This window comes from Pholcus phalangioides, unplaced genomic scaffold, assembly GCF_987345545.1.
Source record: "Pholcus phalangioides strain wild (caught in Gottingen) unplaced genomic scaffold, Ppha-v1.0 ptg000022l_1, whole genome shotgun sequence".
NCBI classification, from domain to species: Eukaryota; Metazoa; Arthropoda; class Arachnida; order Araneae; family Pholcidae; genus Pholcus; species Pholcus phalangioides.
This window is the reverse complement of record NW_028301615.1, coordinates 41,976,617-42,003,338: the sequence shown is the minus strand read 5'-3', so window position 1 is coordinate 42,003,338 and position 26,722 is coordinate 41,976,617. Positions and strand designations below refer to the sequence as shown.

The 26,722-nt window shown below is 36.6% G+C and overlaps 1 protein-coding gene and 1 non-coding gene across 2 annotated transcripts in view; one reads left to right on the top strand and one right to left on the bottom strand.

Annotated features, from left to right (window-relative positions):
- Nucleotides 1-26,722, top strand: part of LOC149070452 (uncharacterized) — a 142,332-nt gene that overhangs the window by 79,362 nt on the left and 36,248 nt on the right. The window contains exons 2-3 of the mRNA XM_089249930.1: nucleotides 22,457-22,659; nucleotides 23,660-23,795. Coding sequence (XP_089106056.1) covers nucleotides 22,457-22,659; nucleotides 23,660-23,795 — 339 coding nt within the window. The remainder of the gene's footprint in view (nucleotides 1-22,456; nucleotides 22,660-23,659; nucleotides 23,796-26,722) is intronic.
- Nucleotides 21,862-21,935, bottom strand: TRNAS-GGA (transfer RNA serine (anticodon GGA)). Its single transcript has one exon. It is a non-coding gene; the product is annotated as a tRNA-Ser (tRNA).

The window sequence follows — 26,722 nt, the reverse complement described above, 5'->3', positions numbered from 1 at the left end:
TACTGTTAAGTAGTATTAGTAGTTGACCCCAGCACGTGACAACATTATGAAGGACAGATGTTCGTGTCATCTACATGGCAGTGACGGACTATGCAACGTGTTCTTGAGCATTGGAACAGCAGTAGAATGCTGTAACAGATATTTTCAACATATAATGGGGAAGCTGGAGAAACGCGATACACCTAGGCTCTGACGCAAGAAGCAATGGACGCACTTCATCCCCAAGGGGAACTTGGGCATGTCTGGGATAACCAGAATTTACTAAGATGTTAATTTACGGCACATCAGTACAGACCTCTAGCCCGTAGCCCGTTAACCAATAGTGTCTTCTTTTTTTTTTTTATTTGCGCGATCAATTTGTTATTGTGTGCTCAAAATTTTGACATCTGTGCGAAATGACAAAACGAACTGATATCACATATAATCTAAAAAATTTCTTCTCTGTCTGGCAGAAACTCTATGCACATGCGCAGAAAGATATCCAAACCATTTTTTTCCGGACAGGTTTTCTTCCAGTTAGGATATTTAGTAAAGTATTAAACGAACCTAAATGGGGGGGATTGCTGAGCAGTGTTCACCAATGCGCATCAAAACTGAAGTTACTCCTTCAAATTTGCATTGAGGTGTAAAAATACTCCTTAAAATTTTAGGTAACTTTTTTTCCAATAGGTATTTTTCACTGATAAAAAAAATACACATTTTGTTTTTATAAAAATAAACCTGAAATTTTTGGAGAGGAGTGAAAAATTACTCTTAAAAATTGTATTTTCGGATAACACTGCTGCCGAGTAATGGTTTATCGATCAAAGATATCTTCTGAAAATATACACACGCACAGATGCAAAACCAATTTTACACAGGGATAAATAACGGAGTCTTACTATATTACTAACTATTAGTGTTCAGATGACCTATCTCTAATCGAAAATTTGAAAAAAATCATGCAGTCAAATTTATTTATTTATTTTATTTATTTATACAATAATGTTGGCCGAGTCCTGAACATGAGAAATTATCAAATAAAAGTAATCAATGAAATTTTATTTAAAATATTTAATACTTAAATACCTAATTGCTTTGCATTAAAAATCGGAAGAATCTAAACCTTTCCTTCTGAAGAATAACTTTTGAAAATCCTTCTCTTCTACAAACAAAGCGACATCTGGAAATGAATAACATGGTATGAACATAAAAATACGTATTCAACAAACCAAAATGTATATAAAGAAAAGAGCAATAAAAATATTAAATGTATCAAATTTGAAGCAAAAAAATATTCATGTATTAAATTCTTGAGAATTATTCGGTAAATGTAAAATTCATTTCATGCGAGAATAATAGATACACTTTAAACTGTATTCAACGTTCTTTAACGGAAAAAAAGAAATGCTAATTTCTTGGAAAGACTTGAATCTTTGAACGATGCGAATTGGAGATGGAATTGTAACAGCAGTAGGTTTTCGATTTGAATAATATTTGTTACACTCCTGTTTTTAAAACCCCGCTTTCTTTTACATAATCCAGTCGGTTGATTATTTGAAAGTTTAATGAGAAAAATATGCTGCGCATACCCTCGCTCTCTTTTCAAAAGTTCCCTGAACTACAGATGAACTAAAATTACATAAAATGTCAGAAAGTTCAATTATTTTATTTTTTGGGTCTCGAGTGGCTTTGATGATGGTTGATACAAAAAAAATTATAAACTGCTGAAATCGCTTATACATAATTCACAGCTGCAAATGACATTTCGATACTGAAAATTACTAGTGAAATAAGAGTAAAACAAATTTCATTGCAAAGAATAAGTGTAGTTATCGGCGTGTTCGAATTTCTAAGATATGAAAAATTCAGAATAGAATAAGGTCGAGGTTTATTTATTTTTTTATATTGGCTACAGATTTTATTTATATATGTATTGACATTGAATTTTAATGCCGTTTCTTACGGTGCAGTTTTTCATTCGAGTGGGGAGGGTTCTTATTAGATTTTAAAAAAAATATATATTTCTTACAGCAACCTGTTTGATTCCTATATGTTACGTGATTTAAATTTTTTCGAGTATATGGCTGTGATATATATTTCTATTTATGCATACACAGTGACTATATACTATTAAAAAAATGCTTGTACGAATCAAGCAGAGAAATTAGGGTCGCTTGAAGAAATTATTTCATATGTGTTTTGCTTCTCTTTTTCCAATTAAAGCTGAATAATTGAATTTCCATCGTCAAGCAAAGAAAATTCGTTATTAAAGAGCCGAGGTCTAAAGGCATTATGACCTCCAAACGTTTCGTGTAGTTTTGCGATCCGAAAGGTAAACAATTCTCTCATTGAATCGTTGACGTTCATTCAAAAGTTAAAGATAAAAATTTTAGTAAATTTATTTTTCATAACGTAGCGATTCTATAATCGAAAAATTATTTTTTCTATAGTCATCAGAAATAACCACTCAGAATCGAATATTTCCAGTTGCCACAACGATACTTCAGATATTAGGATAAGAAATATCCAGTGCAATAATGTATTATTAAGAACTCTTTCATAATGAGTAAAAACTTTCAAAACCATTCTACTGTGAAATAATAATCATTCGATTACCAACCATTTTCATAATTAAAGGGGAGGGGAATATAATACAATAGTTCCATTGAAAAAATAACACAAAATGAAGTAACAGAAACAGCAATAATGAAAGATAAATATGGGGGAAAAAAAGAAAACGAAAGAGTTTACTCGTCTGCTAAATAAAGCTCTGGGGATAATTTACGATGAACTAAGCGTTAAACATTAAAACGCCATTAATCAACCATTAATATCTAAAAGTTCGAAGACGTTATTCATAACCGAGTAAAGCTTCCCGTCAAATGGTGAAGCCCAGAGAATAAATCTCCAATAATTACCGTGTCGAGAGCCTGAGCAAGTACTAGTCTCTTGCATGCGGCGGAGTTTCTCCTCCAGAAGGATCTCACTTTACGCTGGCTTAAACTTGCTCAAGTACTTTTTGAACGAGTGCTATTTCCTTGTGGTCGAGTGTTGATTTAGTGCACTTTCAAAAATTGTGGCTATGACGGCTCATGGTACAAAATCATGGTTAAAAAAATATGCGACGAGTGAAAAAACTACAACTTTGGATTTTTAAAGTATGCATGAAACCCCTCACAAACCCATCATCCCAGAAAAAAGACACAAACAAACACCCGTATTATTTTAACACCAGAAAATGATTCCAGTTGGGTAACTCATTTACATAGACTTTTCGTTTGGGATTACCATAGATTATTTTCACATATTGTTGTTATTTTAAACATCATAGTAACTAAAAAAAATAGAAATTTTGTACATAAAATTAATGTGATCTTTGCATGGAAAAAAAAGTTAAATTTTTTTTACTTTCGAATCTTAATAAAAGTGAGATAGGTGGCTTTTTCTCAGCCCAATTATCAAGGAAACAGATATTTCCTGGATATTATGCCGAGGTGAACTCGGAAAGAAAAATCCGGTTTCCGACGGGCCTCGAACCCAAGCGCTCTTGCAAACCGGGTATATATATATAAGTATGATATCATCTACATCACTGGGGGGGGGGGCATAGCATATCCAGAAAGTATATATTTCCTTAAGAAAATTGTCCAAATGTATGGTAATCACCGTTAATTAAAACTAAAACAAAATGAATAGATTTCGACCGTCTTTGTTCTAAATCCGAGGTCGAGGTTCATAAGATTGTAGAAAGGAAAATAAAATGAGAGATGCTATTGTATCATATAGTAGTTATTTCACTATAATATTAAAAAACCAGAACTAAAGAAAGTTTGCACTACACCCTAGGTTCAACTTTCATTTACAAAGATGCAGAGCATACTTTCGAAGTGTGAATCAAAAATTCAAACAAATGAGAGATTTGTCAACTCGACATATTCCTCGAAATAAAATTTGATGTGAATTCTAAAGGATTTTTCGTAGCAAAGACGACGCTTGAACAGAAAACAAATCCACTTAACCCTTTGATCATTTTTGTCGCACTACAGTCAATTTTTTTTTTGCACACGAGGGCTAATTCGACCGCGTGTCCTAAAATTTATTGCCGATTCCGAATGGCAGCGTTTGCCATTTTTTTTTCTACTCACCGAGAGTTTAGTATGCTAACCCCTCGATGCGGAACTCCTTGCGATAGCAATCTTTTTTCTACGGTCGTGTTGTGTGTGTGAGTATGTTCGCCGTTTCTGTTATACGCCCGCGTCAGAAAGTTTCTGACCAGGACGAATACAAATACAAATACAAATACAACGCCACAACAGGCAAAATGCCCAACGAGGTGGCTGATAAAAAGATGCCCATAAAAATATGGTTGTCATATGTTTCAAAAATACAGCAACCCAATTAAAAATGCAATTAACACAAATTACAAACAATATATACACATGATAAAATATTATCCAATGCCCATAAAGAATACTTATGGTTGTCTTATTCTAAGAATGGATAGCTTCTCGATTTACCCCAACATGTTTATCGTATTTCTTTTTAAACGTGTCAATTGTGTTACAATTTACTACCTCCGGGGGTAAGCTATTCCATTTATTAACAACCCTATTGGAGAAAAATTCCCTGCGACACCATAACCTTGCATTGTCCCTCACCAATCGATACTGGTGTCCCCTTGTAAAAGCAGTCGATTGGCGGTGTACTAAATGTTCATGGTCCATCCTATCCATCCCATTGAAAATTTTGAACACTTCGATCATATCTCCTCGACACCTGCGTTGATCCATATTCAAAAAATGAAGTCTCTCTTCATAACTCAAGCCCTGTGTGCCAATAAGGACACGCGTAGCTCTTCTCTGCACCCCTTCAACCAAGTCTATGTCCCTCTGTAGGTATGGTCTCCAAAACCTTACAGCATACTCCAGTCCAGGACGAACTAAGCCTCGAAAAAGCGGAAGAATGACTTTAGGAGAACGCGAAGAGACCTTTTTGAAAATGAGACCAAGCATTCTATTCGATTTTTTGACAACCGCTGAACAATGTTCAGAAAACTTAAGTCGCTCGTCAATGAGAATTCCCAAATCGGTGACTCTAGTTGCATCCGGGATAGTGACACCATTCAACTCGTAAGAGAACCGTGGGTTGTTCGAACCAAAATGAGCGACCATGCACTTATCTACGCTAAACGTCATGCTCCATTCATTTGCCCATGCTGCAATCTTGTTTAAGTTGGTCTGGAGCAACTCCCTATCGCTTTCATTTCCGATTACCCCCATTAGCTTCACATCATCTGCGAATTTGCTAGTAATTCCATCGATACCCTGATCGAGTTTGTCGATAAAAAGTGAAAAAAGTATGGGGCCAAGGACACTTCCCTGAGGAACTCCACTTGTGACGTCTGTCCAACCAGAGAATTCCCCGTTCACCATAACTCGTTGCGACCTATCTCTTAACCACGATTCTATCCAATTCAGCAAGTTGCCCCCTATTCCAATCTCGTGTAAACGCTTCAAGAGTTTGCCATGTTGGACCCGATCGAATGCCTTCTGGAAATCAAGGTAAACAACGTCGACATTTTTGCTCTTACCCAAAGCCTTAGTCACGTAATCATAGAAGCAAAGGAGGTTAGTTACACATGACTTCCCCTTCCTGAACCCATGCTGATTATCCGACAATACATTATTCTCGTCTATCCACTTCACAAACTGCCTTTTGATGATAATTTCCAAAATTTTCGAGAGGGAGCTCGTCAAACTCACTGGACGATAATTAGACTACCACGAAGCTGGTATCGAACTCGCAACACATCTAAATATCTTTTGGTACTTTAGGCGAGTAGCTTATCGACCTGGGTTAACGCGCTCACTCAACCCTTCCACTACCACATAATGAAATAATTACCAATTAAATTTTTGGTAGGCCATTTTAATTCTATATACATATATAACACTAGTCTGCATGATATAAATGATTGAAAACTAATAACTGTCCTTAGCTCACTTTTTTATGCTGATTACAGAACTGTTCTTAGTTTTTTTCTATCACGTACAGTTCGTTCGCAATCAACCAGAGTTGATTTTGAAGACGCAAGTGTGTGAACAATCCTAATGTTGACATGAATGTCGCTCTCCACTTGTTAATACAAGATATACAGAAGACTGGATGTTGTGAAGATATTTATTATTTGAGATGTTAATTTTTTTTTTTTTTTTTTCAAAAAAAAAATCTTATCTTGAATCTTAATGTTATTTGTTACATTTCGGACATTTTGTAGTGCTTAAACAAAGAACGCGGATATAACAGACTTTGTGAAGAAAGCCTACTCAGTGCCGTCTTAACGCATGGGCCCACCCAGGCATGGCCCGGGGGCCTCACGAAAAGAGGGGCCTCAGAAAGTTGAGCAGTTAAATTTTTCGAGAATTTCTAAGGTGGGGGCCTCAGAAAAATCACTTGGCCAGGGGGCCTATGATGTTCTTAAGACGGCCCTGAGCTTACTATGCTTATTTTAAAACAAAACTAGGTGATCAGCATAAGGCATGGGCGCCAAAGAAAGTTTGCCGGTATTGTGTTGAAAGGTTAAGGTTATGGACGAAAGGAAAGAAAACGTGCATGCCGTTTGCAATTCCTATGGTGCGGAGGGAGCCTAAAGATCGCCTTAATGGCTGTTACTTCTGCTTAATTAATGTACAGGGGTGCAATGTAAAAAATAAGAACAAAATTGTGTATCCAAGCATTCCTTCAGCCATTAGGCCAGTCCTAAATGGACAAGAAGTGCCTGCCGCTGTTCCTCCAGCTGCTTTACAAAACGTGGCAGACGATGCTGAATGTGAACATGCTGCAATCTCAGAAAATGATAGTGATGATGTCTATGAGCCTGAAGATGACTTTAATTCACAACGGTTCTCCCAGAGTGAACTTAATGATCTGGTACGTGCCTAAGGAATCTGCAGAACTACTTGGCTCCCGGCGTAGAAGCAAGAATCTTCTGGCACCAGGAACACATTTTTCTTGGTACACACACAGAGAAAAAGAACTACTTCCTTTATTCTCAAAGAAAGATTCATTGGTTTACTGCAATAACATAAACAAGTTGATGCACTTCTATGGCATTGAACATGGCTCCTCCGAGAGTAGTCTCAATGGCGTGTTACTGCCTAATGGGAATGTATATGGGTCCATTCCTGTGGCCCATTTATTTCAAATGAAAGAGACATTCGAGAACATGAAGGAACTGTTAAGAAATATTCAGTATGCGTTACACAAATGGCTCATCTGTGGTAACTTCAAACTTATAGGAATACTACTTATATTAGGACAAGCTGGGTACACAAAAATGCTTTGCTTTCTATGTGAATGGAACAGTCGGGCAAAGCAAATGCATTGGATTGTGAGAATTTGGCCAGAGCGGAGACATGTTTATTCCTGGGACTGAATACATCCTGCACGAACCGCTCGTAGACTCCCAAAAAATCTCGCTTATTGTTGGATGTTGAAGAGGGACAGAATTGATGGAAGATCTGCAAGAAAGTCAAAAAGGAGAAATTTTGTTAAATGGGACACTGTTTGCTTTTCGTTTTATTAAAGAATAGCCATGAAACTATTCGGACAGTTCTTTACAGTATTTTTAAAGTGTGTAACCAAATACTTCGTATGAAATGGTGATTGATGTTTGATTACATTAGTTAAAATAGTGAAAACATGACTTCTTATTTTTTGTAAAAACCTGATGTGATAGACAAAAATGGAAGTCATTTCTGGAATCAGCATCAAAAATTGATTCAGGAACACTGACTTTTAAGAAATCATCTGACGAAAAGTTTAAAAATGCAGACTAGTGATAAATCAAGCCTAAAACAATTTTCCCAAAAAATATTTTGTACTTAACGAATTAATTCACCTGCTACTTGAAAGTTTCGTCAGCACTATACCTACAATAAAAAATACTAATTGAAATATGTTAACTGCTTTACTCCATTACACTTTTGTGTAATGCAAATAATACGAATACAAAAGCAAAAACAGGCGAAATTCCCCAACGACGTGGCTTAACTATGGGCGCTAAACACTTTCACAGGAGCTAAACATTTAATTGAATTTTATTAATTAACATATTAAAAAAAACCAGTTGTCCCACACTTGTGCTGTCATCTGGTAATCATAAATTAATTGCAGTCTTTATACTTCAAAAATAACAAAACCCAACACAACGTATGTGAGGGATAATGCGGGGCTTAAAAAATTAGCGGTACTTTAAAATACAGTCATTACTGAGAGGGTTAAAGCGATATACCAAAGTGTTAATTAATGCACATTATAGACACATACTATTCTCAATCAATGAAATTTCACACCGATCGTACATCATAGGTTTGAATTTCGTTACTCAGATTCCCCCAGTATTCAACCGATTAAGCATCTTCATACTTATGATAACCGTATTTCTTGTAATATTCGATGTTGCGCTTACGTTTTTAAAATAATAATAAACTTAGATCCTGTGGTGATTATCCCTAGAAATACAGGACTTTTGCTGTTCACACCAGTGTTCCTCAACTTTTCTGAAAACAAGGACTAGTAAAATGACTAAAACCATTTGACGAACCACTGGTCATATTCCACAGTCATATTCCGGTAATTTTTGTTGTTCCGATTTTTTTTATATATTTGTGCCGTGTTTCCAACGATACTCATTGCAATGATTACTAAAGACGCAATACACACATACGCAGCGTTTTCGCAAAATGAATTGTACAAGTGATAAATTACGCCAAAATTATAAATATTTATGTCACATATTTTACCATTCAGAAATTTCAGCGGCAATTAGAAAATTGCATTTAAGCATTAAATTGCAATTCAAATTTAATATCCTGTATTTAAGATCGCAAGTTCCTGAATTCTCCTTGATAATGTGTGATGAACCTAAGTAGAAGGTATAATGTTATTTGTATCCATATGGATAGTACTAATATTAATTACAACGGATGAATAATTTTATCAAATCTGCCAGCGGACCACCTATGTTATTGTTGTGGATCAGGTGGTCCACGGACCATAGGTTGAGAAACGTTGTAATACACCATTCGGATGTTTCTCATCTTTTCGTTGTGGTGTGATTACGTCAGATTGCGTAATGTATAATTTTCTTTATTCATCATTTTTTCCCTTTATGTTAAAAAAGTTACAACAACAACAACGATTTCAAGTTTCTAAATTTAATTTCACGGCAGAAAAAAAGGAGAGGGAAAAAAATCCGAAAGAGAAAGAATAAGAGAAAAGTGTATAAAACATATGTCAAAAAGAAAGGTTTGCCTCTTCTCTCACCAAAAGTGAAATCCGATGACGCCGACATAATTCCAAGTCGAAACAATTTTTCTGTCGTACATTATTTTTCTCTTTCGGAGAAATATTCTGACGGCGCTATCTTTCTACTATATATGCAGATTGCTAGATTTCTGTACACTTAAAGAACAGAAAAAAAGAGCATATGTACATGTTACCGCGTTTGAAATTTGCATAAACCTTTCATTTCTTTAAGTATCTCACACACATAACGTCAATGTGTATTTTTTCCTTCTCCTTTCGAGAAAAAATATACATTTACCATTCGTTCTGAAACGATACAAGTTTGGATTCATTTTTTTATCTACTTATTTACTCCGAGGGATTATTTTAGAGTTATTAAATTACACCGAGTTTGTGGCGAATGCTTTCTTTTTTTCTGCCTGAAGAAACTGAGTACGAAGGCCTGATGGCATTAAGTTGAAGAATTTTGAATGCAAAATGAGGCTTCTTTCGGTCGTTGTGGACGTTATGTACATTTCTCAGACCAGTGAAGAAATTTTTTTTCACAAAATCGTTTATAACACGTTATTCGATTATGAGTGTTGTCAGATACTTGAGCTGTGAAAATTGAAATGTCTTTAATAAACTAATTGAATGTCTTCTCCGTGCAGGATACAATATTATGAAATAGTTGCAAACGTGAAATCAAATCGACGCAGATATCCATTAAATGGAACGTTCTCATGAAGGTGTCTCTCTCTCTCTTTCTCGGTTAAGTTATACAAATAGATTCAAAATGGTTGTATCTTATATTAATATTTGCGCAATGCGGGAATGGATGTTTTGATGTTGGTATATATTTTGTTCAATATTTGATAGAGTTTCATTCTGGAGATAACGTAGTAAATATGTTTTTTCCTCGATTTAATTATGTATTGTTTCGGTTTAAGAAGGAATTAATGAAATTCGACTTTTCTGATAAATATATAACTGTGTGCTAGGAATGGGAATAATAATCACGTGCAGTTATGTTTAAAGAGAAATCTGCAGAAGTGTTTAACGTAAATAGGTGTATTTTGTATTCGTTCTGAACTCCACTCAAATGTCGTGCACTTGTTTGAAATATTTTCGTTATTTAATTAGTTTTTAAATATTTGAGTTGGATGATGGGAATAAGAATGTTGCAATATCAAGAACTTTCAGTGTCAGCTGGATGGGTCTTTAATCGCTTCTTTGGACTTTGCTAACATTGCGGATATTGAATTAGCTGCTACAAAAGGACTGTAGCTATCCATTCAAATTAATGATAAAATACTTTAGTATTTATAAATTTAAAAAAAATCTAAATATAAAAAAAATAATTTTTAGTGCATCTTGGCCGGCTCACTCGGACCATTTTTAGTGCCTAAAATTCCGGGCTCTATTAATATCTAATGTGCATTCATATTGTAACACAAAGTTAGTGTATTGGACATTTTAAATGCTACCATTTACTGAATAACCGATTGCATGAGAGTGCACTTACACCTGTGTTTTCACCAAAACATAAGTACACGTAAGACCATTTTTAGTGCCTAAAATTCCGGGCTCTATTAATATCTAATGTGCATTCATATTGTAACACAAAGTTAGTGTACTGGACATTTTAAATGCTACCATTTACTGAATAACCGATTGCATGAGAGTGCACTTACACCTGTGTGTGCACCAAAACATAAGTACACGTGGAACAATAGTGCTCAGGAAAATCATAATGGGATTCGATTCTGGCATTGAGGTGGTTCATCACCGGTGCGATTTGGTCATTAGCAGCGCCCGCGGTCCTGCTTCAATACATAACAACGAGATGGAGGGAGAGAAAGAGAGAGCTTTGTGGAAAGAGAGAGAGAGAGAGCTGTGGAAAATGATGAGACCATGGTCGTCTGGTCTGGGGGGTGAGCTAGAAATGTATAGATTCCACTCCTTCATCTCTGTGTCCAAGCACGCACACATACATACAAACATTTTCGATCATCCCTGGAAGGGGGTCACACCCCATTGTCTTCGTCTATATCCATCAGCACCAGACCGAGAACACCAGAATTGGGCAACGAGAAGTTGGAAGAGGAATACATGGACGGTGGTGGAATTGTTTGTGTGCGAGAGATGGCAAAAGGCTCTTTCCATCAGTGCATTCATTCATTCTTCTCGGGTAATGACGACAATTATCTCGGAAGTTGTGCTCACCCAGCAAATGACGATCAAGGGCTTTGGGGGAAGAAGGAGACCAAAGTTAATAGACAAGAGAGATACGGTGCGTGCGTGCGTGCGTACGGGGCATAAATGCTCTATTATCTCGGACGTAGATGAGAGCAAACACGACGTTTTAAGAATCAGGAACTAGGCTGATGGCCATGCCTCTTGTAAGCATGCGTGTGTGTGTATATAGAGATATACACATTCTCTCCCCTTCTCTCAAGCTTCAAGGATTTTCGAGAGGAATATTTTGGTCGTAATATTTCTTGACATGGGGACTCGTGGAGATCTTTTATAACTCCGCAGAATGCATCGAGAGGTACTAACCCAGCGAGCTTATGTGTCTTTATTTAGGTATAAACCTGTGAATTATCTCGTTGTAGCGTAGTAATGTCTCATACTTTACATTTTTATCGCCGTAATATACATTGAACCTAATGTCCTATAGTCATAAAACAAAATATGAAATTTAGAAGAGCCCATCAACTGAGAGTCTTGATACAAAAAAATACGGGGTTTTTTTTCCAATGTTGGAACAATTTTGTTTTGCGTCGATAACATCTGGTAACTCAACCCTGATACATATTTGCTCATGATTTATGGTGAACTGTAAGAATGCAAAGACAGATACTTGTGTTATCATTGAACAAGATATTATTTCGTTATTTTCTAGCTCTTATTTTGGAACGAGGATCAAACACCTACTGAGGATCGGAATATGAATAGAATATTTTTAATTATTCGTAGTATTTTCATTGGAGACAAAAATGAAAGCTATATCTCTCATAATTCATCAAAAAATGGGAAAAAGTTTTTTTTGAAAAAAAATGTTTTTCATCGGTTCAAAACAATTATTGTGTTCATAGTCTTAACGTATATCTATATATATAAAATTGATTTTCTGTCTGTCTGTCTGTGTGCGTGTTCTCCATACAAATCTACAATTTTAGATCAATCGTCGCCAAATTTTGCATATATACCAAATGGGACCCGACTTGAACGATAGTCTGCTTTAAAATTTCGTGATATCACGTGATCCAAACAGCCTCATTGAAGAAAACCCGGGCAGCGCCGGGTATTATAGCTAGTTCTAGTATATTCACGCTGGTGATAACAAGAGATGTTTAAAAAAACACCACGAAATTTTTCATTCTAACAGCTTTAAATTCACTTTTGCATCTTGAAACTCCATCATGAATATGGTCAATTCGTTTCTCCTACAAATCTGGAAATAAAAGGCAAGCATTAAATATATCGTTCGTTTCTTTTGTAATATAAATCGTGCATTGATTTCCATGTGTAACAAATTACAACTAGGTCAACTAAAATTTTAAATAAAATAAAATAGTGCCTTTGTGTAACCAGGTTTCCTGATGTTGCGGCATTGGAAATACAATACGTAAGATAAGTTTTTAATGGGAGATAAGTTTCGTCTAAACGTGGAAAGAGAAAATCACAGTGTCGAGTTATAATTCAGTGAAACAAGCCCAAAGTAATTGTTAACAAAGTGTATTAATTTAGCAATCCTTTTATTTCTTGGTCATTTGCAAATGCAACATTTTATTTCGGTATCATCAGAATGGATGGTTCTCTTATTTTGGTTTCAAAAATTAGTTATGTCAATTATCGGGATTTCTTCTGCTTGTTTTAATATATATATATATTAGTATATATATATACTAGGGGGCTCTGCCCCCCTTCCCCTGCCAACCCCCCCACTTCACAACATATCTTGTTTATTTCGTTCCACTTCATCAGCGTGCTATGGAAATGGACGTGTGAAAGCACCAGCTTACTGCAGAAGCGAATTTTAATAAAAATAATAATAAAGCAACAAAAAACAAATGAGATTCATCAAGTACCCACAGAAAACTTCCCCATGGGGGTCCCCACATTCAATTCGCTGAATTTTAGTGGGGCCCCACACTGGGTATATCTTGGGCTACCGATGTGTTGCAAATTTTACAATGTTAAACAACAAAAATCAATGAGATACATCCAGGGGCGCCGAATTAGAACCTGTCAACATTTCCATAGAGCCCTGATCTGGAAGCTTGTCGGACCAAATTTTCCATTTTTATCAATTTTATAACGAATAAAATCCAGGGCCCCACATCCAGTAGCGGGGACACAATACGCAGGTTTTTAGTAGGGAATCCAGACTGGCTTTATCTCGGGCTTCCGCTGTTGCAAATTTTACAACAGAAAAAAATGAGATTCATCCAGGGCCCCGAAATGAAACCTGTAAACATGGGGCCCCCGATTTGGAAGCTTGTCGGTCATCCTCCGGTGCGAGTGCCATGAAAAATTTTCATTTGTATTCGTTTTACCAACGAATGAAATCCAGGGCCTCCAACCAATTACCCGGGACACTAATTCACATAATTTTAGTGGGGCCCCAGACTAGCTTTATCTCGGGCTTCCGCCGTTGCAAATTCTACAACAGAAAAGAATGAGATTCATCCAGGACCCCCAAAATGAAACCTGTAAACATGGGGCCCCATACTCGGAAGCTTGTCGGTCATCCCCCGGTGCGAGTGCCATGAAAAATGTTCATTTGTATTCGTTTTACCAACGAATAAAATCCAGGCCCACCCACGCAACTACCCGTGACCGAATTCACAAATTTTATGGGTCCCACAGACTGGATATATCTTTTGCTTCCGCTATCGCAAATTTTTCAACGTTAAAGTAGCAAGAAAACAATGAGATCCATCAAGGGCCCCTGGAAATGGAAACTTTTAACTTATACGTGCAATCCCCCCGGGTACCCCGACCCTGTGTGTTGGGAGCACTGATGTATGTATATTATACATATACATAACTCTCGGCATGACTTCCCCCCCCCCCCCCACAAGTGCAGGGATGACAGGGGCCACAACGATTCTTATCACTTTTTGATTTTTCACACTATAAATTAACCACAGAGGGGCCCCTGAAAAGCTGGTTTGGGGTCTCGCCATCTAAATTCCAGCCTAAGGGCTCTGCTGTAGGATGCAGGAGCCTCTCGGTACATGCACATAACATGGTCCCGATGGGTCAAATGGGTCTCGATATGTGCTACAGTTAAATGGATATTTGACCCAAAATCGTAACCGACTTCCGTACCACAAAAACGTAACAGATTTCCGTAACATAAAATCGTCACTAATTTCGATTGCTTAGAAACAGGCCCTTTTCGAGTTTGTGATTTTATATTATAGAGTAGATATATATATGTATAGCTTTGGTTTTAAAATTCATTTTTAACATTTCTTTTTACCCAGTTAGTTTCAAAAAATTCTATCCGATGATTTTTATTATCCCGATCGCTTTGAGAATTCGGGGGACTGGTTAGACCGACCCACAAAGTTTAGAAGAGATTCCCAACGATGACTCTGATCATTCTTTGGTTCAGTGGAAGAATGTCTTACCAACCTTTGCTATCACACCCTACGAAATTCGTTGTTATCTGACATGCACTTTGAACCAAGGTTAAATTAATATATTATCGCGTTGTATAATTCAATATTGTATAATTAAATTCATGCTGAACATCTTCCTGACACAGGGGTACAAGAAAAAACGGCGACAAGCCCGCAGGAAAAAATTGCTACCGCAACGAGTCCTCCATCGAGGGGGTAGCGCACCAACCCCTCGACGAGTATAAAAAACAAGCCTGCCGTTCGGAATCGGCAATAAATTGTAGGTCCCGGTCTAATTAGCCCTCGTGTGCTGAAAATGACCGTGCTGCGACAAAAATGATCAATGCAGAACATCTTTATGCAATTATAATTCTTGTTTCTTGCATCAATCAATTTATTCTCGTATATAATGACACCACTTTTGGAACAAAACATTTAGCCTCTCCATAAAAACAGGGCCTGCATATGCGATACCTTAGCATATGCATTAAGTATCTTTTGCGTATCATTGATCTCACGTTGTTGTCAGCAAAAACTCGTTGCATAAATAGATAAGGACATTACTTATCATGTTTCATACTGACCTGGTGAATTGTATCTTTTCTTTTGAACCCTGCTGTGCTGTTGTGTACTTTACTAAGCGTCTTGAGAACTATGTGTTTGTTGACGAAATAGTCATTCATCATAAAGCAGCGGGTTTCTTTTCCTCTTTCTCAAGAGCATGTTATCTGTTATAATGGATCGAGCGGTAGAAGCTCTTGTCTTCTGTTTTTATTCTAATAATAAATTGAACAAACATGGTGGTGAAGTACAACAAGGAAATTGATGACATTTCAAGAGCCCATTGTACATGAAGAAGAAACTAATTCTAGGCCGATACAAGTTATTCCCAAGATTATTGTATTAAACGATGTTAATTTTTGAATTTGAGAGTAATAGGTGAATTCTAATTTTTTTTATATTATAATTGAAGAGCTTATTTTCAAAAGGTAATGTTTCCACTTTTTTCCCGCAATGCACTTTTTAACAGTGTATGAATGTTTGCGATAAGCTCTGTCAGATTATGGAACCGGGATTATTCAAACAGGAATATTTTTGGTAGAAATTACAATGTAAAGTTAGTCGTTTCTATCAAAAGTAAAGTTGGCCCTATTTTTCCCAACCCGAAAAAAACTCTGTCGGATTTTTCCGCCCAGGTGATAAAACCCACCGAAAATTGCACATCAAAACTACACTCACTTGCAAACATTATGCTTTCTATGGTTTTATTGCATTGTCATACACTATCTAAAGAGAAATACATTAGTAAATCTATTTAGATTATAGGAGGTTAGAGGAAAACCCCATTTTATAAACCCATTTATCATAACAAGATGCAAAACTGTTTTGTCCCCCCCCCCCCCACATAATTTTTTGTAATGAGCCACCACTGATATAATAATTACTTAAATTATTGCCATATATTACTTGGGCTATTATATTTATGTAGGCTACAGCATATACGTATAACTTGTTTTTCTCATGCTCCAGTATCATAGACCTAGAAAATCCCGAAAACCCTGAAAAAACCCAGTGGGTTGGTTTTCTTCTGAAAAAAATCCAGGTTTTTCTTAACCCTGATCAAAAGGGACCCCCCCCCCCCCACACACACACACACACACATCTCTATCACTTCAGTATTTTTCATTTCTTGATAACGGGCCTCCCTAAAACGGACACCCATGGGACTGAAAATTTTGTCCACTTACGACGAGTATCCGTTTATGGATAGTAAGATACATTGAGTTCCATAGATATAATTCAAAATTGTGTCCGTCAGTGGAGGTGCCCGTTAACGGGAGTGATCGTTATGGGAGGTTCTACTGTAGAATGAGCGTGTTTCTTATGTTAATGATAAGAGGGCAGTAAGGGTGCCTTCCTGGGCTAGTTAAAACCTTCTGAAATCAACAGGTTACGTAGAAATTTACAATTTTTCAGACTTGATCAGCTTAAATTTTAATCAAAAGGTAACATTTTCCCACTAATTTTCCTTCTAAACGGAACATTTCCAAAATTCAAACGTGGATAACTCTCTTGCATGTTGATGAAGACAGCATTTAATTATTCTTCTACCATTACTATGTGCTGCTACCTGTTAAATTATTTTCTACTTTTCAGACGTTTACTACCAATGACAATTAACTGGTTCTTTCAGGGCCATGACGTCAGCTGGTACCGACTCCGATGCGTCATGAGACAGCCCTTACTTTATATAGCCCTGCAACCAATACTTAAATTTAACGTCCTGGGCTAACCTCCGTTCCTTCATACGCTTTTTAAAGTATCATGTTGAAGGTGTGCCTCCTCTCTCTGAGGAGAGTCTTTTTCAAATGATCTTTTTCATTAGCTTCTCATAAGTGATTTTACCTTAAAAAAAGATTTACCTCAGTGTCGATTGCGAAGAGTAGGAATACACTTTCCACAGCCAGACGTTTTTAACTTTTGAAAACTGTCGGGAAAGTCTTAGACAAGTGTAGTTCGGTTGAGTTAGTTTTCGGCGGTTTTCCACTTATGAGGAGCTAATGAAAAAAAAGAACATTTGAAAAAGACTCCACAGAGAGCAGATACACTTTCAACAACATGATACTTCAAAAAATATATGGAGGAACGGAGGTCAGCATAGGACGCTGAATTGAGGGATTGGTTGCTTTAACCAAGGCCATATAATAAGGGCTGCTGTCTCATGACACGCTGGAGTCGACACCAGCTAACGCCATCTCCCTTACAGAACCGGTTAATTTTCATTAGCCGCTCTCTTATTTCAAGGTCGTGCTTTTGTTAAAAATCATTACTGCAGTGACGTAAGTCACGCACCTGATCCGAGACCACGCCCACTGAGCCAAGGCAGCAAGAATAACTTCAAAGGAATGAGACAGCCTTTACTATGCAGGCCTGGCTTTAACAGGCTATCGTTTTCTTTTGAGGACATAAACCGGCTTGTTACAAAACCTTAGACCACTACTTCTATCTGGTTCGTATGTTTCATCGTCTGGGAGATAGTGCCTACACAATGATTTCTCACTTATGAGTAAATTTTCTGCGATCCCAGTTAAAGATACCGGTAAATAATGATATTTACTTATAAGCCTGTCTGACTTATGCGTCTTTTTTTTCTTCCTCACTTGCACTGACGCGTGAGAGATCACTATATTTATATCGTCATCTTTTCAATTTTTCTTTCATTTTTTCATAATAGAGTTACAGGCACTGATACAGGCACATGCAGGTAATGTTATGCGATACAGAAAGCTGCACATGCGGTCATTTACCAACCTCATGAAAGTGAAGTTATATAGTAGGGTTTTAGTTTTCGCACATAATGCTATCGCAGGCCTATCTCTAATCGGATCACGCGAAATACAGATCAGAATGATTGAATGACGCAGTGTTCTAGAAAATTACGTGCTAAGCCCAAAAATATGTTAAGGAATACGAGGTAGCACATATATTCCTATTTCCTAATCTATTTTTTTATTGTCGGCTTTTCCTGCAGCATATTATTGTTACAAACATGTGCATTCCTCACTGTTTTTTCTCAGCTTTGAAAACACGCGCATGAAATAGCATTTCTAAAGGAAGAAACATAACTGAATCCTGTAGTAATTGAAATAAAATTCTCTGAGATAACGGTGATTAAAAGTTTTGATTCTTTTCTATTTTTTACGAGCTAAAATATATATAAATTGTCTCGAAAAATTCCAGGACTTCGGAAGGACGCGAAAAACGGCAATAATGAAGCATCTAATCACCAATATCTCAGTGATTTTTTATTCGTTTGTTAAGGGGTGAACAATGACAGGTGAAAATTTTAGTTTTTGATCATTTTTGTCGCACCATGGTCTTTTTCTGCACGGACCTACAATTTATTGCCGATTCCTAACGGGCAGCCTGCTTTTTTTAACTCACCGAGAGGTTGGTGCACTAACCCCTCGATATGGGACTCCCTGCGGTAGTCCAATTTCAGTAGTTTATTTCAATGTTTTTCATTACAATCTCTCGCTAGAAGTTTCTATTCATTTATTAAGATTCAGAAAACTAATGAAATTAATAACTCTATTTATTTGATTAATGAAAGGAATAACTCGATGTGATTTGCTGTATAACACCACTGAGGATGAACAAGATGTCACCACGAAGAATAAAACTTTAGCCACTACCCTAAAAGAAGTAGCAAAAGAAATCGCTAGAGAAAAAGAAATCAAACCGGTGAAGAAAATAACAGAAGAAACAAAGAAATTTATGAAAGACCGGAGAGAATTTCAGATTAAGAAGAATGACCCTAAATCAAAAGTGGAATATGTAGAAATTTGCACGACATTTATCGACCAATCAAATACAAATACAAATACAACGCCACAACAGGCAAAATGCCCAACGAGGTGGCTGATAAAAAGATGCCCATAAAAATATGGATGTCATATATGGATGAAAGCGGATTACAGAAGATGTCAGGAAGTTTAATTGCGATATTGTAAAGAAAGCATTGGAAGATAAGAGGATCTTAAAATCAGCGAAACGAAAACTGTGTGTTGGGAGAAAGGAAGTTTTTGCACTAAAGCAGAAAGAAAAGAAAATGAAGCCGAATTTGTACAAATAGTACCTGTGCTGAAAGAGGAAGTATTCGAGGCTATAAGATGCATGAAAAAAGGCAAATGCCCAGGTGAAGATGGGATTTCAATAGACATTATTGAAGAAGCAGGAGAAGAATTTGCCATTATGCTAGCTGCCTTGTTCACAAATTGTCTCACAAAATCGGATGTGCCTGAAGATTGGAATAACGCAATGATGGTTCTTCTTTACAAAAAGGGTGAAAAAGAGGATATCTATCAAGAACTATCGACCAATCAAATACAAATACAACGCCACAACAGGCAAAATGCCCAACGAGGTGGCTGATAAAAAGATGCCCATAAAAATATGGATGTCATATATTTAAAAAATGCAGCCACCCAATTAAAAATGCAATTAACAAAAATTATAAACAATATATACATAAAATATTATACAATGCCCATAAAGAATACTTATGGTTGTCTTATTCTAAGAATGGATAGCTTCTCGATTTACCCCAACATGTTATCGTATTTCTTTTTAAACGTGTCAATTGAGTTACAATTTACTAACTCCGGGGGTAAGCTATTCCATTTATTAACAACCCTATTAGAGAAAAATTCCCTGCGACACCATAACCTTGCATTGTCCCTCACCAATCGAAACTGGTGTCCCCTTGTAAAAGCAGTCGATTGGCGGTGTACTAAATGTTCATGGTCCATCCTATCCATCCCATCAAAAATTTTTAACACTTCGATCATATCTCCTCGACACCTGCGTTCATCCAATGTAAACATATTCAAAAAATGAAGTCTCTCTTCATAACTCAGGCCCTGTGTGCCAATAAAGACACGCGTAGCTCTTCTCTGAACCCCTTCAACCAAGTCTATGTCCCTCTGTAGGTATGGTCTCCAAAACCTTACAGCATACTCCAGTCCAGGACGAGCTAATCCTCGAAAAAGCGGAAGAATGACTTTAGGAAAACACGAAGAGACCTTTTTGAAAATGAGACCAAGCATTCTATTCGATTTTTTGACCACCGCTGAACAATGTTCAGAAAACCTAAGACGCTCGTGAATGAGAATTCCCAACCAAAAGAACAGGCAGGATTTCGAAGTAGATCTAGTACAATGGATCACATCCAAACAATCAAGGAACTTATAGAGAGACATAAGGAATACGAATTACCATTGTGTATGGCCTACATTGATTTTGAGAAAGCGTTTGACTCTGTCTTCACATCTGCTGTTGTTAAAGCTCGAGATGTGGTTGGGGTAGAGAAGACTTACATCAATATCATCAAGAAGATATATGACAAAGCAACTGCAACGATTCGTTTGGATAAAGGAAAAGCAATAATGAAACTTGGAAAAAAAGGAGTCAGACAGGGTGATACTATCTCACCAAAACTCTTCACCGCTGTTTTAGAAGAAGTATTCAGAAAACTGGATTGGGATAAAAAAGGAATTAAAATAAATGGAGAGTAAAGAATAATAAAGAAAGAGAGAGAGAGAGAGTAATAAATGGAGAGAGACTAAAGTTATGTTCAACCCGTTTGCGTTGAGGAGGACAATCTTGCTCAGCAACACAGAGATAGAAGAAGTAGAAAGCTATGTATACCTGGGACAAGAAATCACCATGGATAACGGAATCATTAATGAAATAAACAGAAGGATCAGGATTGGATGGAACACTTTTGGAAAAAACTGCGTTATTCTCAAGAGTCACATGCCATTATGTCTGAAAATAAAAGTTTTTAACCAGTGTATGCTACCAGCACTGACTTATGGAGCTGAAACCTGCACACTCACAAGCAATACGATACAAAGGCTACAGACAACGCAAAGGAGCATGGAAAGATATATGTTAGGCATCACAAGAAGAGACAGAAAACGAATCACTTGGATAAGGAACCACACAAAGGTATATGATATCATGGAAAGAATCAAACGTTTGAAATGGAAATGGGCTGGACATATTGCAAGAAGACAGGACAACAAATGGACCACAAGTATTCTAGAGTGGTACCCCCGTGGTGTTAAACGTCCGAGAAGGCGTCCCACGCAAGATGGATTGACGAAATCAGGAAAGTGACAGGAGTCAACTGGATGGCTAAAGCATCAGACAGAGCAGAATGGAAAAATTTAGAGGAGACCTTCATCCAGCAGTGGATTGAAAATAGTTGTTGATGATGATGATAGCTAGAATACCGACTCTGGGTAAAAAAAAAACTGTTTTCATAATTGTGCTTGAGATATAGGCCTTAGGCTATTTTCAACATTCGAAGATACTGTTTAACATTAGAAGATTTTTAACAACTGGATGTTGCGAAGATATATTTTGGAAAGAGAGAAAATTCAACTGCCCCTGCGGGGAATCGAACCCACGTCCTTTCACTTTCCGGGTGAACGCCCTAGACCACTAGACTACAGAGGCACCGAATTTCTCAATCTTTCCTTGGAGCTCGTGTACACTGAAAGGGACCGTCCATGGACGGCCGACCAGACTCAGCCAGACTCAGGAGAGTGACGTCATCATTGTGTAAAGTCGCCATCTGGTGGCAACGTCAGCAGTTGTGAGCTTGGCCTGAGTGTGGTCGGCCGTCCATGTACGGTCCCTTTCAGTGTACACGAGCTCCAAGGAAAGATTGAGAAATTCGGTGCCTCTGTAGTCTAGTGGTCTAGGGCGTTCACCCGGAAAGTGAAAGGACGTGGGTTCGATACCCCGCAGGGGCAGTTGAATTTTCTCTCTTTCCAAAATATATCTTCGCAACATCCAGTTGTTAAAAACCTTCGAATGATAGCGGAGAGTGACGTCATCATTGTGTTTAACATTACCTGTTTTTTTTTTAAATATTTTTCTGACAAACTACTAGCATGGTATTCATTTAAAGTACCTTTCTTTGTGCCATGTAATTGCGTATAAATTCGTAATAGCTCTGCTCTATTCCTTCACAGGTATTGGATTGAAATACGTCCAGATCGATGTACCCGGAGCAGTTCATGTTGGTGAGCCGTCTTGGTTAGTCTGTGATTACGATCTCGGTGAAGATGAGCTCTATTCAGTCAAGTGGTACAAGAATGACCTAGAATTCTACAGGTATTTGCCGAGTGATTCGCCTCCTGCACAGAAATACGATCAGCTCGGTGTATATGTTAATGTGAGTAAAACCATATGCTAATTCTTTATCAATGGACATGAAAACACTTTTAATTCTGAAAACGTAAATAATGCATTTATACCAATTGTTCTTAACCTTTTTTTCACCCCCGCATCCCCCAGTGCAATACGATTTACTTTCTTGCACCTCCTCTCAAACAAAGCGTAATGTATATGTTATGAAATTTAGTTTTTCGTAGTTAATTACATTAATTATCCATTAAATAATTTTGTTATGAATTCCTTTTTATATTTTTAAAATTATTTTTTGGTCTATGGTTAATAGTTATGATTCTTTTTGAAAATTAAAAAAAAAACTAAACTAAAAGATATTATATTTCTTTGACATTTTTCAAAATTCGAGATGAAATGCGTCAATGAATTGTTCTTAACTTATTATATCAAATTCACTTATTATCAAATCTAAGCTCAGCATTCTGATATCACGAGGTACGAGCGTAAAACTGCGAAATATTTTGGGGGAAGAAAAAGATTTGCAACATTGACTTTCGCATGAGACGTTTCTGGAGAAGAGAAAGTTAACAATTGAGGTGTGAAAATTTCAGTATGATTCATGTTTTCTAAAAAGTCAGTTCAATTGTTCTAATCATTTCGATTTTTTATGAGAAATCTGTCAACACGCTACAATTTTTTATTCCCCTCTTGCACCCCGAAAAATGCCCCGTCGCAACTCCCATTGATGAAGACATCCCGATTACGAACCACTGATTTACACGACACTAAACAGGTTGCCAGGTAGGTAATAGGCCTAACAGTTAGTACAAGCCAGACTGAAAATTTCGGTAGATAATCAACTTTTCTGTGCTGCCACGAAATATTAATTTTAACGTAATAAAAAGCTGACTGCAGCCGAAAGGGTGACTGTATATATAATGTATATAATTCCGTATATAAAAACTATTTTATGCCTTTTCAAATAGGTAAAAATTTATTTACCAAACTCATAAATGTTTTCTCTTTCTTTCTTTTAATTCTATTAGCTGAGTATGTCTAATTCAACTCACGTATATTTATATAAAACGGATTTGAATACAGAAGGTAATTATGGATGCGAAGTTTCAACAGAAGGACCTTCGTTCAGGACTGTCAAAGCTGACAAAGAACTAAGGATATATGGTGAGTTTTGCTAATACCTATTTGATACAAACGAGAACTAGATTCATTTTTCTATTTCCGATAGTAAATGAGAATTTTACCAAGAGAAAAATGACCGACCCAGCTCTTTTCATAATCTTGCGTTCGTGGGGTGTTTATTCAAATATACTATCAAATATTGTATAAGCTTCCCATGCACCAGAGGGATTAGTGCATCAAACAATGTTTATCTCAACCCCCCCCCCCCAACATTAAGTGGTCATGAGTATTTGTGATTCCGTTTCAAATTGTAGGCAGTGGTCTAATTAGTCCTCGAATGCATCAAATGACTAGGATGAGATAGAATATAAGTTTCCTATAAATAAATAGACAAACTGGAATTCCTCTCGTTAAGCAATGACTAATTAGTTGTTGTAAAACACGGCTGTGTGGATATTATGTAGGAATAGGAAGGGCTATATGGCCAACTTTCGTAAATTAACTTAACGATGACTGATGATTTTAACAAAAGTAATGAAATTTTTAAATTTAAAAATTCAATTGTTTTTTTATGCATATTAACATTGCATGTAATATAACTTATGAATATATTTTATAAAGTGATCATAATCAACGTTTCAATTTTAGACCCCTATAAAATAAAGACTTCTAGAGAAAAGGTTTTCAAATTTAAAAGTGCGTGCGGATAGCTCAAAATTTTGTTCTGCAAAATAATAATAATAATAATAATAAAATGATTTAAAAAGCTCAAAAAGGGGGTAGTTTATACTGAAATATTTGCTATTTAATTAAATTTCAGAACGTAAGTCTTTTAGAGCAATAATTATATAATTTCTTGTAGAAAATACAATGCGTTTACGTTATTCGTGCTCGTGCATGCATCTATATTATTAAGTTTCATATTAAAAGATTCTCAACAGCGTCTCATGATCATCAGCATGATTTTTATGCAAGATTTCACATAATTGGTTCAGTAAATGATGAAGCGTATTGAGCAACATCTAGCAAGGCTGTTATTGTTTTTCATATTATAAAAGTACTAGCTATAATACCCGGCGCTGCCCAGGTTTTCTTCAGTGAGGCTTTTTGGATAACGCAATATATCCTTTTTTCTTTGAGGGATCTACAAACTGTGTCTAAATTAACCAATATGGCGACTTCCTGCGCGAAAATGAAATAAACAAATCTAGATTTAAAGAAACGGAGAAATGAGTTCCACCCCCCCCCCTTTTTTGAAGGGGTGCTAGGTATTTCGATTCCCCCTCCCCTGAACTTCAAGTTATCCATCTGCCTGCTTTTGCTTCCGAAAATGCTTAGTTTTTCGAAAATGCGACAGTTTTTCCACCCATTTCGGGCATTTGCCTTACTCTGACGAACTTTTAAATTAGCCCACAGTTCGAGTCGGGTCACATTTGGTATATATGCAAAATTTGGTAACGATCGATCTAAAATCGTACATTTGTATAGACAACATACACACACAGAAAATCAATTTTATATATATAGATAACGTGTCATATATAAAAAGTTCTTCAGGAATCGGAATTTCGTGGAATAGGAGGGCCTTGAACTTCTAAAATCTACGCAACCGATTGACAATTGTGAGATTTGGTGATAAAGTTAGTAATTTAATGAAAATTTATAATACAAACCGGGGGGATATACAAACCGTGTCCAAGTTAACCAATATGGCGACTTCCAGTGCGACTCATGAAATAAACAAATCTAGATTTAAAGAAACGTAGAAATGATTTTTTTCCCCTTTTTTAAAGGGCGCTAGGTAGTTAGTTCGATTCCCCTCCCCCTCCCTTTTTGAACTTCAACTTATCCATCTGCCTGTTTAAGCTTCCAAAAATGCTTAGTTAAAGCTGTGGAATTTCGTCGATGCACTTTATAGGCCCAAAACTAATTTTAACACAACCTATAAACTATATGAATTTATGCAGTTGAATATTAAAACATTAATTTTCATGCTTGGGAAGATAATAATGAAAAGTTGAAATCAATGTTATAGCATGAATATCCAACTCAAAAGTAGGTCCGGCTAATCACTTCGTATTTAATTTTCTGGGCTTCGTATCTCTAAGCGAACTCAATATTTCAAAAATTGAGAATTCAATACATTTTTTTAAATTATTGATGTGGCGGATAACCCCCACTAAATTTTGGCATTTCTACAGTAAAATCGGCAATTTTAACACTGATTTCTATGAGGATCGCCCTTTTCCTGACCCTCAAAGCGATGCTGATAATGATTATGACGTCATTCAAAAATACTCATTACTGGGAGAATTGAAAATGTGGCAAACCATTATAAAGGCATAAATATTATACATATATTGACAGCGTTGAAGAAGTGGCAAGCCATTGTAAAGGCATAAACACGTCTGAAACGCATTGCTAGGGAACCACGGTAACCAAAGTAAACGTTCGGAAAGTGATTGTTGAGGCCAAAACACCATTGTTGCCCGACAGTTTTTGCCCATTTGGGGCGCTTGCCCTGGTTTGACGAAATTTTAAAGTAGCCTATCGTTCAAGTTGGGTTCCATTTGGTATATATGAAAAATTTGGTGACGATCGATCTAAATTGTAGATTTGTATAGAGAACACACACACAGACACACCTCAATTCTATATACACTCATGTCCATAAATTAAGGATAATTCAGAATCACACGGAAATCGAAATCTAAAGTAAAAATTTCATCTGTAGAATTATCACACACATCTGCAAGAATGATATGCAAATTTCAGGAAGCCACCAGATGATGCCGATAGTACGTCACAATAACGATAGTATAAGAAGGGGGTATATAAGGAATGGTGGCAAAGAAGTAAAATTGTTCACAAGAGTTCTGTAAGGCGCTCAGTGCCATAAGTGAATAGTTATGACACAGAGGACGCATGTGGATCATTTTTTACGTGGAAGAATTATCGGCCGCCTGGAA